The 14,263-nt window shown below is 43.1% G+C and overlaps 1 protein-coding gene across 1 annotated transcript in view; it reads right to left on the bottom strand.

The window, feature by feature from the left end:
• Window positions 1–14,263, bottom strand: part of LRP1B (LDL receptor related protein 1B) — a 1,102,312-nt gene that overhangs the window by 604,578 nt on the left and 483,471 nt on the right. Inside the window, exon 5 of the mRNA XM_075610066.1 lies at window positions 13,585–13,713. Within this exon, the coding sequence (XP_075466181.1) occupies window positions 13,585–13,713 (129 nt within the window). The remainder of the gene's footprint in view (window positions 1–13,584; window positions 13,714–14,263) is intronic.

Genomic DNA, 14,263 nt, shown 5'->3' with positions numbered 1-14,263 from the left:
TGAAACAGTGCATTCAGTATTGTTAATGGCATCATTTGTACTTCACTAAAGTCGATTCTTCTAGATTTTGTAAAGTTAGTACGAGAGAGAGAGAGAGAGAGAGAGAGAGAGAGAGAGAGAGAGAGAGAGAGGAGAGAGAGAGAGAGAGAGAGAGAGAGAGAGAGAGAGAGAGAGAGAAGAGAGAGAGAGAGAGAGAGAGAGAGAGAGAGAGAGAGAGAGAGAGAGAGAAGAGAGAGAGAGAGGAGAGAGAGAGAGATTTATTTTTTTAATATTATCTCATTCTTACTCGGTAATTAGGAAAACTATTTTGTTGCATTTCCAAGTCCTTACAACACACCTGTTGTCAAATAAATAGTTTTCCCACATAATGCATAACTACTTAATTCTACTAGGACAAAGCTTTACAGTATGTACAACTTCAAAACACTAAATGAAAATGTTTAATTATTCAACTAAGACTATAATACCTAAATGGATGGGATTTATTTCTCTTTTATGTTTGGTGTATTTATCCCTGTATTGTGTTATGCAATGATAACAAAAAAGGGAACCCCCGCAACTGTCTAAATGTAAATGTGTCGGTGCTCCCTAGGTAAGTGCATATAACAACAGACCGGAGAGAAAGAACCTAGTAAGGGCACTCTAAACACATAGGTGGTATGGTGAACACATTAAAACATACACTTTATTCAAATAATTTTAAAATAATGGGTGATAAAATAAGAATTAAACGTTATGATTCTTCATATGAACACTAAATGTGGTGTTCTGGATCAATGAATGCTGACTGCAAATATCCTCTATTAATGTATGTTGCAGTTTGGACCACTGAGTATGGTGAGTCACTGTCCAAATGAACCAAAGCACCCTAAATGTCACTGCTGTAACAGTATGTGCCAGTATAAACAATCCCTAATACGCAGAATATACAGCATTCTAGCATACAAAGGGAACCCTAGCCAGGTCTGCCAAAAAACCAGTGAGGTAGTGTGACTGGCTGAATGAATGGGTCCTGGCTAATAATATAGCTAGTACAGAGCTAGGAATACTGTAGATAGATGATAGAATATAGGGTTTGTATATAATCAGCTCAATATCACTGGCTATGAATATAACCCTAGGAGAAATGATTATGAGTCTAGGGAACAAAGCAATAAGTCCCTAACCACAATGTGGGTATAACATACTAGGCTCACATACATAGTAACAACGGTAGGGCTGACTCAGATCAGGTGGGTATAAAGTCTGTTCAGCGTCTCTCAGGTAGGTGGTGTGTATGATATACTGGCACATACTGTTACAGCAGTGACATTTAGGGTGCTTTGGTTCATTTGGACAGTGACTAACCATACTCAGTGGTCCAAACTGCAACATACATTAATAGAGGATATTTGCAGTCAGCATTCATTGATCCAGAACACCACATTTAGTGTTCATATGAAGGATCATAACGTTTAGTTCTTATTTTATCACCCATTATTTTAAAATTATTTGAATAAAGTGTATGTTTTAAAGTGTTCACCATACCACCTATTTGTTTAGAGTGCCCTTACTAGGTTCTTTCTCTCCGGTCTGTTGTATTATGCAATCCAATCTCTGGTCTGTAATAGGCATATATTTTGGTTAGGCAATATAGTAATAAAGTTATAAATACATACAGTTAATGAAATCATACCATGTGCATAAATTAATTTGATTCATTGGAAACGTATAGCATTTGTCTTCTCTTAAAAGTGCAAACCCTCCAAATGTACATATAAGTTGATGACCTTAAAACACACCTGCTTAACGAAGCATATGAGTAGCTCCATGGCGAATACTATACACCTGATACATAAAGCTTTGCCCCTTGCAGACACACTTACCAGAATGCACTCCTACTGTCTCTGTATGATCTTCCTACCTACCAACAAGATTGTAAGCTCTTCGGAGCAGGGACTCCTCTTCCTAAATGTAAATTGTTATGTCTGAAGCACTTATTCCCATGTTCTGTTGTATTATTTGTTATTTATATGATTGTCACGTGTATTACTACTGAAGCGATACTGTATGTATATTAATGACGCTATATAAATAAAGACATACAGACATACATGCATCATTTCCGGTGTGCTACCCTGCTCCTCACTATACTAGTAGGAAAGATCCAATAAACTCTGTTAAAATAGGGATCATAACAGGACATTAAATAAAACAGTAACTGAGAACAAGCAGAGAATGAACTCCAAAGACTGATGCTCCAAATAGTGCAAACAAATTCTACAATGTCCACAATAAAGATGATAATAAAATAATATAAGCGCTGCTGATCAATATCCTGAATCTTGACAACATGAACCGGGGAGTAAGACTGTGCACACGAGACTCAACATCAGGACGGGGCCACAATATGGTAAGGAGACAAGCTAACAGTGGAGCCGTGTTCCCTGCACGGAACCATGTAACCGGCCCACCACAGCTAATCTCTGCCACTACTTTGTCAAAGTCCTATTGGTGAACGAAACGCATCAGAGTTACTCTGTGGCAGATTCACTTCTACATGCACTGAATAAACAACCTTTTTTTCTCATTGCGTTTGGACACATTTGATTGTACCCCCATGGTGAGCTGTGAACCGCCCAAACCAACACTTTCTTTCTAAAACAGTAACTGACCTTATTATTCTTGAGGCTAACACATATCCAGAAGGTAATTATATGCAACAAAAACCAACAAGCAGTTGTATATCTCATTAGCATAGGCTTGCTGTCATGTTAGTGTAACACAACGTTGCATTAGCTTCAAATAACATAATGTTAAGTTGTCTTAGGATTGTTCCCATTCAAACCATGAAAAAGAGCAAAAACAGCCACGGTGGTGGTGATGAAGGAGGACAAGGTGTCCCAGGTGTGTTCACAGGTATCTCTCCACGTGTTGTATAAAGGAGTGTTTTGAGCCCTAAAGTTTATGTCAGGGTACTTTGCTAAAATAGTAGAGTTCTCATCCTCCCCCACCTTCTTGTTTTTACTGTTTTTCAGGGTCTGGATGGGAGCAATGCCAAGTTTAGGAGTGAACTTACGTTACTTTAAGTCTCTTTGTGAAGACAGGAGTACATTTGTAAGAGAAGCTAATTCCCTATCATTCCATGCAGTGCAAATCTGGATATATACGAATGAAATGTTTCTTTTGGAGAATGAATGGTCTATTTTCTCTTCTAAGCTACATGTTTTGATAGGAAAGTTAATATTTGACAAGATGAACAGGTGTAGTGAATAAAATAATGTGGTGTAGCTCCTGAGTGAGGACCGCAGGTTCCAAGGCTGTTAAAAAATATACACATTTTAGTGCTGCGTTAAAGTAAAAGTGACATATTGCCACATAGTCACGTCTGTAGAGCCTCTTGTGTTTCATAGAAGCACTTTGCCCCATGCATCTAATCAAACGTGTCTGGGAGGATTTTCCTCACACCTGCAAATTGCAATACTGCATTCTCAAGAAATGAAAAGGATATTCACCTGCAGCCATAGCTGTTATAGAGAAAGTAGTTTAGCTACCTACAGATGTAGCCAGACTATGTGCCTCCGGCACCGGAGCAAGCTGCAGGAACGCAACCTTGGCTGCAGGATTAACGAGACGGAATGTCTGATTTGGAAGTCTTAACCCCCCCGGCAGCGATGCCACAGCCGGCACGTCTCCACAGCCATGGCTTTTTTCTTTTTTTAGCCGCGTCTCTGGAGACGGCTAGTCTTGCTACGTCTGTACACTATTTCCCATTAGTAAAGTGAGATCCCTACTTTTTATATTATGCCAATCCCTACCTCTGTAGGCCGCCTCGTGACAACACTTTAACACAACGACTTGAACTTGTGCATAATTCCACCTTAAATGGGGGTAATAACACCTGCCACGTCTATATGTCAATAGTTATACAAGGACACTGTTACGGTAACACTGCTACAATTTAGCGTACATTTTCTCCAATCTCCAGAATCAATTTATTATTTGAAAATGAAAAATAGCAGTTGGCAACATTGTCTGATGTACGTCTCAAGGACAGAACACAATCTATGCTTTTAACTAATGTAGATATATATCTTTGTAAGGACATTGTGATAAGCAAAGTGCTAAAAACCATGCCATAATTAATTGCATTCTTCTCCATCTTTTTAATGGTCATGATACTTCTTGTGAATCAGAAATTGCACATATTTTAGGGACATCCTTTAGAGCAAGCCAGTGATTATGTGGTGGTTAAACTAGTCACATCACAAAATTATAGTGCAGATGTGCATAACAAGCAAACTTTTTCTTTTTCTCAGAACCAACAACTTGGGATGCCCCTCAATGGGGTCTAAACAGGAAACAAGCAATAAGTAAGGGTGCTAAGACAATATAAATCTGGTCAAGATACACTGATCATCAAAAGGCAAGTGTCAAGCACACCAAGAATAATGAGGTTAAATAAAGTGCAAAAAAGGTAATTTTAATGCCTTAAAGAAGTCATCATAGCATCCAACATTACGGTGCATACAAGCACCTTTATCAGGGTCGAAGATGCTTGTATGCATTGAAATGTTTGAAACTATGACCTTTTTTGCACTTCATTGTACCACATTATTCTTGGTGTTCGACCCTTGCCTCTTCATGAGATATGTACAACAACAGGTAGTGTTAAATTGCCAGGATTGGAAATGTTTGATATGAGATTCACCATTCATATTTTATAGTTTTTTAAATGGTATCTTATATCTGAAAAAAAAGTATGTTACATACTGTACAATATATACATATGTAGTTAACTATGTTGACTCAAAGACATACAGCAGTCTGCAGCATTTTATTTCCAGATTAGGCTATCCTTTAATATTTATGTAGCCCCCTTTCCCTATGCCTAAGGGAAACTGTGCGGGTGACTACAAGTGCTGCTGTACCTGTTGCTCACAGGAGGCCTAAGCCTCCGCCACTGGGAGCCTGGGGTGAGATCTGTTTCCTATAATGCAGCACTTCCACCTATGAGGGATCCCAGTGTTGGCGGGATAACCCCTCACAGGAACCAATACAGTAATGAACAATACACACACAGGTATATAACGGATCTTTAGTGTACACACAATAACATAGACTAAACACATGCAACAATAGTACTCCTGTTCCCACAGTGTACACCCAATGTCCCAACACTTGGTGAGTCCCACAAAGTTCTGAGGGTGCGGTAGCACCAATAACCCTAGTGTCCTTCCCAATGTCAGTCCCAATGTCCCAATGTCAGTCCCACCCAAGTGTGAGATAGCACTACCCCTGTGAATCATTGGCGCACTTTATACCTGCTTGGGAACTCCTGTACCCAGGTGCAGCTTGATGAAACAAAGAGATGTCAGGTCCCACGACGTGGGGTCTCCAACAATCCCCTCTTGTGACTGATCAGAGGATTCCTTCCCCTTCATGTGTCCCTGATGTCACATGCTCACCTACCCTCTCTGTCCCTTCCCCTGCCAGCCTCCCTTCTTTTACCAACTCCTGTCCCTCTCCGGCAGCCTCTGACGCCATTCCTGCACCACGGTGCGCGCCCCGCAAGACTCGCGTACCTGCGCGGTTCCCGAGCCCCTGCTGTGGCGTTCCCCACTCTCAGCCCCCCTCGGTATCTGCTCTCATCCCCTTACTCTGCATAGCTTCTGTTATCCCTGTGTGTGCAGTCCTATGCTTGGCTCTCCTCTGTGTTTCAGCTTGTTCCTGCTCCTGCTAATCCCTGGATTTCCCTGGTTTAACCTTTGCTCATTATGGACTACTCTGCTCTCTGTTGCCCTTGAACCCTGCATACGAACTCTACCTTGCTGACCTCTGTAAACCCTGGACTTTGGCTTACGAACTTGACGGCTCTGACTTCTGGATCCCTGGACACTGGCGCACGGACACCACTACTCTTACTCTGTACTCCCAAGGCGTTGCAAGTACCACTAACTATCTTTCAACAGGCCCGGCAATGCCATACCACACTCCGGGTGCACTGCTGTGGGTGCGTGGTAATACCCTTCCCACCTCAGTTTTGGGGTCTTGCCAGGTCTGCTGGGCATATGGGCGTGACACCTCTCTCCTTATGGTCCTGATCTGCCTCGTAGGTGAGCTCCAGCAGGAGTGTCTCACGTAAATGTCTATAAGGCCCTGGATCTGGTCCCAGGCCGCAGGGCACTGCGTGGCCGTCCGGTCAGCGAAGCGATAGTACTACTCTGTACTAAGGGGAAGCATCCCTATCTGAGGCCTTCTCTGTAATACTCCACTCAGGTGATGACAGGGCCTATCTGGCGCCTATCTGGGGCATAAGGGGCAGTACAAGGCCTAGTCCAGGGAAGCACTGCCCCCTGAATAATACCTCTTTGCTTGCCGCCCTCCGTCTGACTGGCGCGCGGTCCGTTTGCGTGCCAAAGCCTATCTCCCTCCTCCTGCTCCTTAAGCCCTATTGGCTGGCGGGCCCCACGTGATGTTCCCTCACCTAGAGGATTCTGGGATTTGTAGTCCCCTGCGACATCTTGCGGAGCCTCCTAAGATGGCCGCCGCACTACTAGCTATCTGCACGTGTACCGCATTAAACTACGCATGAGGAAACATAAAATAGCCACCCCCACCTCCCGGGTCTGTCGCGGAGAGGCATAGGGGCTACGGGACTCCGTTACGATACCCGCCGTCTCCATCTCCTTCAGAACATCCCTCACGTTCTCTACATGCTTGAGAGCTATACGTCTGGAAGCGCTCCCGGAATGACGTGGTGTCATTCACCCGGATCGCAGGTTGAGCACTCTGGATGCAGCTCACATCCATCTCGCTGGTGGAGAACACCTCTTGGCGTTCCGCCAGCTTATCACTTAGCCGCTTCTTCCATTCTGCGGCTAAAGTTGATTCCCCGAAGTCGAATTGCAGTCATGTAGGGGCTTCTCGTACGGTAGCCGCGTTTACGTGAGCCAAGGATTCTACCTGAGTAACTGGGTATATCTGACACAGGGCTTGCCCTACGTCAAATAATATAGGATGGGGCGAGATGTTCTGGATGGTCACCTTGAACTAGTGAGGAAGTGCAGACATCCACTCCTTCATCTCTAGAACCACCTTGAACCCTCTCTTGCGTCCTCTTCAGATGTGGTCTCTAGTGAAAAGTACCTGTCGGCCTCGTCCTGTCCGGGTAGTTAGGTACTGCGGCCATGTGCTTCACTCCCCCTGGTGGAATCTCGGTCAACCCCTTCTCCAAGTTGAAGAGTTGGCCAATCATTTCTTGGACAGAGGTTTTATGGTATTCCTCCTTGAATACGGGGTGAATCTTCAGAGAAGTTAGGGGTAATTCGCCGGCTTCTTGTAGATATGCCCGGATCAGGGCTCGGATCACTACCGGGTTGGTTCCCAATATGATGGGGGAGCTTGGATGTTCCCGGGGCTCAGGATATATCAAGGCTTCCACTTCCATGGGGTGTGTTGTGTTGGTATTGAGCTGCGGTATATCCTGCCGCACTTGGATCACACTATCGATGGGGTAGTCTTCGCTACTAAGACCCCATAACTTCCTTTGTGGCTGACTGCATTGGCATATGCTTTAAATGCAGGTCGTAAAATGGCCAGTAAATAATTGTCACTTGGGACCCAGTGTCAAGCAACACTGAAGAGTAGATGCCCTCCACTAGTACTCATACTATGGCCATGGGTCCTACACGATTATAGGCATCTGGTGGGGCCTCATCTTCGAGACTAGGCACAGGGGCACTATCCAAGGATGTAGATGGCTCCTTCTCCGGGTAGACGGTGAAGGCCATGGCACCAGGGGAAAATGTTGTCGACTTTGGACAGTACCGTGCAAAGTGACCTTCCTTGCCGCAAGTGAAACAGTGGTTACCTCGTGTCGCACTGGCACCAGGATTTGTGGCTGGGATTCCAGGCTTGAGGTGTTTGGCAAGGGGGTTCGGGGAAATATCCTCCTCAGAATCCGCCTTCGCACTTGGATTCTTGGAGGGGTTTCCTTTACTCCCTCCTTTGGAAGACCCCCCAGACGTCTTGGAAGTATGGACTCGCAAGATAGTCTCCTGATCTTGTACTCAATCCATTAAACCTTCAAAATTAAGGGGATGCTCCGTAGAAAGTGTGGCGCTGATCCTGATGGTGACTGGGTGAATAGGCAATGCTCCCCGCAGGAGTTGTTTGATTCGGAAGTCGTCTGCCTCAGACACATGGATAATCTTTTTATTTACCAGGGTCCTTAGGGCCAATTGAAGCCGTCGGAGGAACTCCGATACTTCCTCCCCCTCATCTTGTGTTAGGACATGGAACTGTGACATTAGAGCAATTGCATCATCCTTAACACTGTAAGCTTTGGTTAAGGCCCAGATAAGGGCTTGGGCATCGGCCCCCACGTGACTCTCACAATAAATAGCACCATATTGGTGGCTGGGTGCCGCAGGCACTCCACAATCTGCTGCGTCAGAACAGGACCATTCTGGAAGCACTTGTACCGCGTGGTCTCACCACTCCTCAACGTCCTTTCTCCCAGCAGTGTGGGTTGCACCCCCGAGAAGGCTTTCAGCTTGCGATAGGGTTGCATCGGGGACAGGTGACATATCTTCTCGGTCAGCTACTGTACGAATCCAGCGAGTAGCTGAGCTCCATCCGAACTGCGGGAACTGCGGTGGCTCCGATCAGACCGTTGGCTGCCAGCTTTGCTTTGGCTAGGACTTACTGGGAGAGGTACAGATGTAAGCACCTGACACTCCTTCACACTAGGGATGACAGTAGGTGTTTCCATTTTGATGCTTAGTTTGGGTTATATGAGGGGACATCCGCCGAGTGGGGCTCCAGGGAGCTACAGAAACTGTGGGATAGTGTCCTCCGGTATATAACAGCGGCAGTCGACTAGAATCGTACTCCACAGGAGGGTTGTATCCCATTTTACATCTAAAATACAGGCTTTAGCAAACACCGGAATCTGTCTCAATGTGGCGCACAGGTCAGGTAAGGGCAGTGACACTGGAACCTGGCTAATAGCGACCATGTGGCGAGGAGATGCTTGGCATTGTAGGGCCTACTCTTGGACCCTCTGCGGGACAGTAGGGACATGTTCCCTTCTTAAGCGGATTAATCTTTAATTTAGATAGGCCACCCAAGATCTGGATCGCAACACCGCCTCCAAATGTAGCCCCCTTTCCCTATGCATAAGGGAATCTGTGCGGGTGACTACAAGTGCTGCTGTACCTGTTGCTCACAGGAGGCCTAAGCCTCCGCCACTGGGAGCCTGGAGTGAGCTCTGTCTCCTATAGTGCAGTGCCTGCACCTATGAGGGATCCCAGCATTGGCGGGATAACCCCTCAAAGGAACCAAGACATTAATGAACAATACACACACAGGTATATAACGGATCTTTACCGTTCACACAATAAAAGACTAAACATATGCAACAATAGTACTCCTGTTCCCACAGTGAACACCCAATGTCCCAACACTTGGTGAGTCCCACAAAGTTCTGAACGTGCAGTGGCAACAATAACCGTGGTGTCCTTCCCAATGTCAGTCCCATCCAAGTGTGAGGTAGTGCTACCCCTGTGAATCGTTGGTGCACTTTATATCTGCCTGGGCACTCCTGTATCCAGGTGCAGCTTGATAAGAGAAAGGGATCAGTCAGGTCCCATGATGTGGGGCCTACAACAATCCCTCTCTCCTTATGGTCCTGATCCACCTCGTGGGTGAGTTCCAGCAGTCTCACGTAAATATAGGGCCCTGGGTCTGTTCCCAGGCTGCAGGGCACCGTGTGGCCGCCCGGTCACCGGTGCGATTGCACCACTCTGTACTAAGGGATGTCTCAACTGAGGCCTTCCCTTCAATACTCCTCTCAGGTGATAACTCAGGGCATATCTGGGGCCTAAGGGGCAGTACTAGGACACTACTTCTCTGCTTGCCGCCCTCCGTCCAACTGGCACACGGTCCGTTTGCACGCCAAAGCCTATCTCCCTCCTCCTGCTCCTTAAGCCCTATTGACTGGAGGGCCCCACATGATGTTCCCTCACCTGGAGAATCCTGGGACTTGTAGTCCCGCGCGACATCTTGCGGAGCCTCCAAAGATGGCCGCCGCACTACTAGCTATCTGCGCATGTGCACCGCATTACACTGCGCATGCGTGAACCTAAAATGACCACCCCCACCTCACCGGGTTTGTCGCGTAAGGTAAGAGGGCACTCGGCTACATCTACTTGCTATAATCATGATGCTGTTAGCTGACCGTGTGGTAACAGAGGTCTAATACATAAAAAAGGATCTCTATTCTCTAACTATACCCTGTTTGGAATTTACAAGAAAAAAAAAAAGAAGAAAACAATGAGTATGTTTCTTAAAATCATGTACATGAGACACATACAGAGGTGGCAGATGTGATTACCCCATTAACAAAGAATAATGAAAGCAGTAACACAGTAAATATTGCATGTGTTAAGGAGTTAACGCACGCTTTACCATTGTTTTCAAAGGCATTTGTGATGAAACTTGTGATAATCAAAAGCAGTAGCGTTAACACATGGCATCTCGCTAATGGTAGTAATAACATTTGCTACATCAAAATATTATATTCATATGAAAAATAAAATGTTCTTAATGGCTGTTTAGCATTTGCATTCAACGTATTTTTAATAGAAACGGAGGGAACAATAGTACAAAAAAGAAGGGCCTTTCAGGGGGAAAAAATACCCATATATCAAGAACAGGATAGTACCCTGTGGTTAACTCTAAGAAAAATGTATGTTATCGGTGGGATGTGTGTGCATTCTTCAGCATGTGGTAGAAAAACATTTTGATACTGACAGTGACAGAATTGAGCGTCTGATTAGTGCCAACATTCTTTACTTCCCAGCATTCTTAAAATATCATCTTGGAAGTATTCCCAGATATTACATCTTCAGAATATAAAAGGATGAGGCTGAACATAAGGGTGGAGTTATGGAGGCATCTGTAATCAGTTTTACCTTACTCTGCAACAACGGTGGCAGCGTATTCAAAAAGGAAGCTGCAGTGTGATATTTTACATTACTGCATCACTGGGTATTAGCCGTTTTGCTGCAGGGTTTTGTAACACATTTCAAAGCAGTGCATCATATGTCACCACAGCATTGGGTCCCTCAGATATTGTTTCAATTAATAATACTATTACAACCAACATAATGGAATTGTTTCCCCTTTTTTTCATCTGAGTGAAGGTGTTCCTTTAAGGCAGGAATGGCCAAATCCAGTCCTTAAGTGCCACCAACAGGTCAGGTTTTTAGGATATTCCTGATTCAGCACAGGTGGCTCAATCAGTGGCTCAGTCAACGAAGTGGCTCAGTCACCAGTGCTGAAGCAGGGATAACCTGAACCCCTGACCTGTTGGTGCCTCTGAGGACTGATGTTGCCCACCCCTTGTCTAGGCCTCCAAGAAGATTCATTATAAGCCATGCAAACTCCACAATAACACAGAGAATGTGTTCCATTGTAGGTGATATCTTTCATAGAACCCTAAAATCAGGATTGAATAGCATTGCATTGATAAACATGATGACCATAAACCTTCTAGAATACACAAGTCTTCTGTAACTTGCCATCAAGAACATCAATGTTTTTAAAGCAAATTCAAAATAGAAACAATCCAGTTAGGAAAATGATGAACACAATGTAATGTCAAGGAAAAGAGGACAAGTTACAGTAATTAATCAGCCCAAATCTTTTACACAGCTAAAATACTTAAATGTGCACTGAAAGGATATTTAAAATGAATCATAATGTACAGAATATCAGGAAAGAAAAGCTATAAGAATACACAATTTTTGAATTGTGGCTAATCCCATATTCTAAAGGAATATGAAATATAACTATAATTTTCAGGTAAGTGTTTCTATGTTTCATCATTCAGTGATATAGTGCATGATTAGTAAATCAATATCCAACTAATGTCTCTACCATTAATAACTTCTTAAATCAAAATAAGCACATACTGCCTTTTCTATCATTTGTGTGTGAAATATATTCATGAAACGAACTTGATGGGTGGGTTAACCAGATGAAGTTCCTCCTGCCCAGGATAGTGTTAAAAAGATGGATTGAGGTGCGCTCAAAACTAATGGTGCAACTTTCAAATATGATAAACAGTTAAACTCTTGCTTAATATGTGAGAAAATGCAGCTACAGCAGAGATTGCGACTATTCTAACACAAAAAAGTGGCAGTCGCCAAAAAGACCCAGGTACACGCTGGATACATGCCATAAACTTGCCTTAAAATAGACCCAACATTTCTACATTGATTAATGGCCCATCAGATTAACAGCGGGGGTCCCTGGCAGTCCCATTCAAACTGAATGGGACTGCCAGGGACCCCTGCTGTGTTAATCCTATGGGTCATTATTCAATGCAGAAATGCCTTAAACTTGCCTTAAACTAGCCAGGTTACACCCAACCACATACCCAGAATGTAACCGGGCTAGTTTAAGGCAAGCTTTAGAATAGTTTGGTCTCGTCTGTAGTATAAATTGATGGCTCAAAACATCAATATACTGTAGAAGAAAGGTAAAGAAATTCACATAATAAATCTTTAGTAGAACATATAATAAGTAGAGGTTAAGTATATTTATAGAGTCCATGACATCACACCAATCCTGTGGCATAGCAGGTAAGGAATTGGTACTAGGATTTGAAAGGTCCTGTGTTTGCTTCCTGCATGTGTATTATATAAAATGTATTCATGTTCAACTCCCACATGGTGTAGGGGTATGTGTATGTTTCCATTAGCAATAACAATACTGAATACATTAAAATAATTATTTTATTTTTATTAAAATGTATAATTTATCAATTAATATTTTGTTTATTTTATAATTCATAAATTATTATATAAATAATTTATAAATTATACCATATCATTCAGGAATCAAACCCAGGTTCTTTTATATGCTATTACCAATTCCATACCTCCACGCCACAGGGCTTGTGTGATGTAACCGACTCTAAAAGCAAACTTGAAAGGTCCTGAGTTCAATTCCTGCATGTGTATTATATAAAATGTATTCATGTTCAACTCCCATATGGTGAAGGTTTGTGTGTATGTGTCCATTAGCAATAAAGCATTGCATAGTTAAAAAGGAGATGGAGATGTTTTTAAATCGGGAGCCACGTTTAGACCCCGTTATACGCGGATCCGCGTTGTAGCGGATCGTGCTATAATGGGGTTGAGCTATATGCTGTCTATGGGAAACCTGGTAATATTGTATCTATTCTAATGCAACATTGTCATTCTTCTATGCAGCATTGTTTAATGTTCTATGTAGCACTGTTCATGTGCTTTTAATACATAAAATATATATGCTCTACTAAAGATTTATCATGTGAATTATTGCGCTGGTATTCCGTTTTTCTTTACCTTCCTCCTGCCCATGCATACGTGTCAAATAAAACCAATACTCAATTGCTGTTGCATCTATAATTTGAATATAAAACATATGTACAGTACCAAATGGAGTTTTAAAATACATCATTCATTCTAAATGTGTATCCTCATCTACCCTCCACCCCCCACCCACCCCCTTCAACCATTTAGAAAAAGTATTTGGAATGAGGCAACTTACCATTTTTAGCCTTGCAGGATTTGTTGTCAGGCTGCATTAAGTATCCTTCTATACAACTGCATGTGTAAGAGCCAGGAGTATTCCTGCAAGTCTGACTGCAGGATCCATACACTGCACACTCATCTAGATCTAAAATACATATTATTGATATTAGTCATTTAGAACCATTCTCAAGCATAAAGAAAGCAACTAACTGAATTGAATATTATGTTTTGTCTAATGCTATTTTCCCACAGCATATACTTGTCTTGTACTCTTGGTTTTAAACTGAAATACCCTCTTACAATTAAAAACAAGAATTATATTTACATGTTGTACATGAGCATTCACATCTTAGACTATACGATGAACGAATGCTATGAACAGGATCATTTGTTGTGTGTGCAGATTTCTCTACTGGGTGCTGTGTGCCAGTTATGCTGCAATTTATAAAAACTGTAAAATCAATGAAGGCATTTTTATAGGCACCAATGCATCGGTTTTGGATGACAAAAGCAGACTGCAGTGTATTTTTCATTCCTGGATACCTCTTGCAGTGATAATAAATAGTCACGGCCATATCAATGGTATGGAGATTCTCATTCTCAATTTTCCCCAAAATGCGCAGAGGTGATGTCAAGGTAATCCATAGCCCTGGAGTTCGTATTCCTGTGCCTTGTGATGCCTTTTAATGCCTCTA

The sequence above is a fragment of the Ascaphus truei genome, chromosome 7 (genome assembly GCF_040206685.1).
Source record: "Ascaphus truei isolate aAscTru1 chromosome 7, aAscTru1.hap1, whole genome shotgun sequence".
Lineage (NCBI taxonomy): Eukaryota > Metazoa > Chordata > Amphibia > Anura > Ascaphidae > Ascaphus > Ascaphus truei.
Note: the sequence above shows the minus strand (reverse complement) of the source record. Positions and strands in the feature narration are given on the sequence as shown.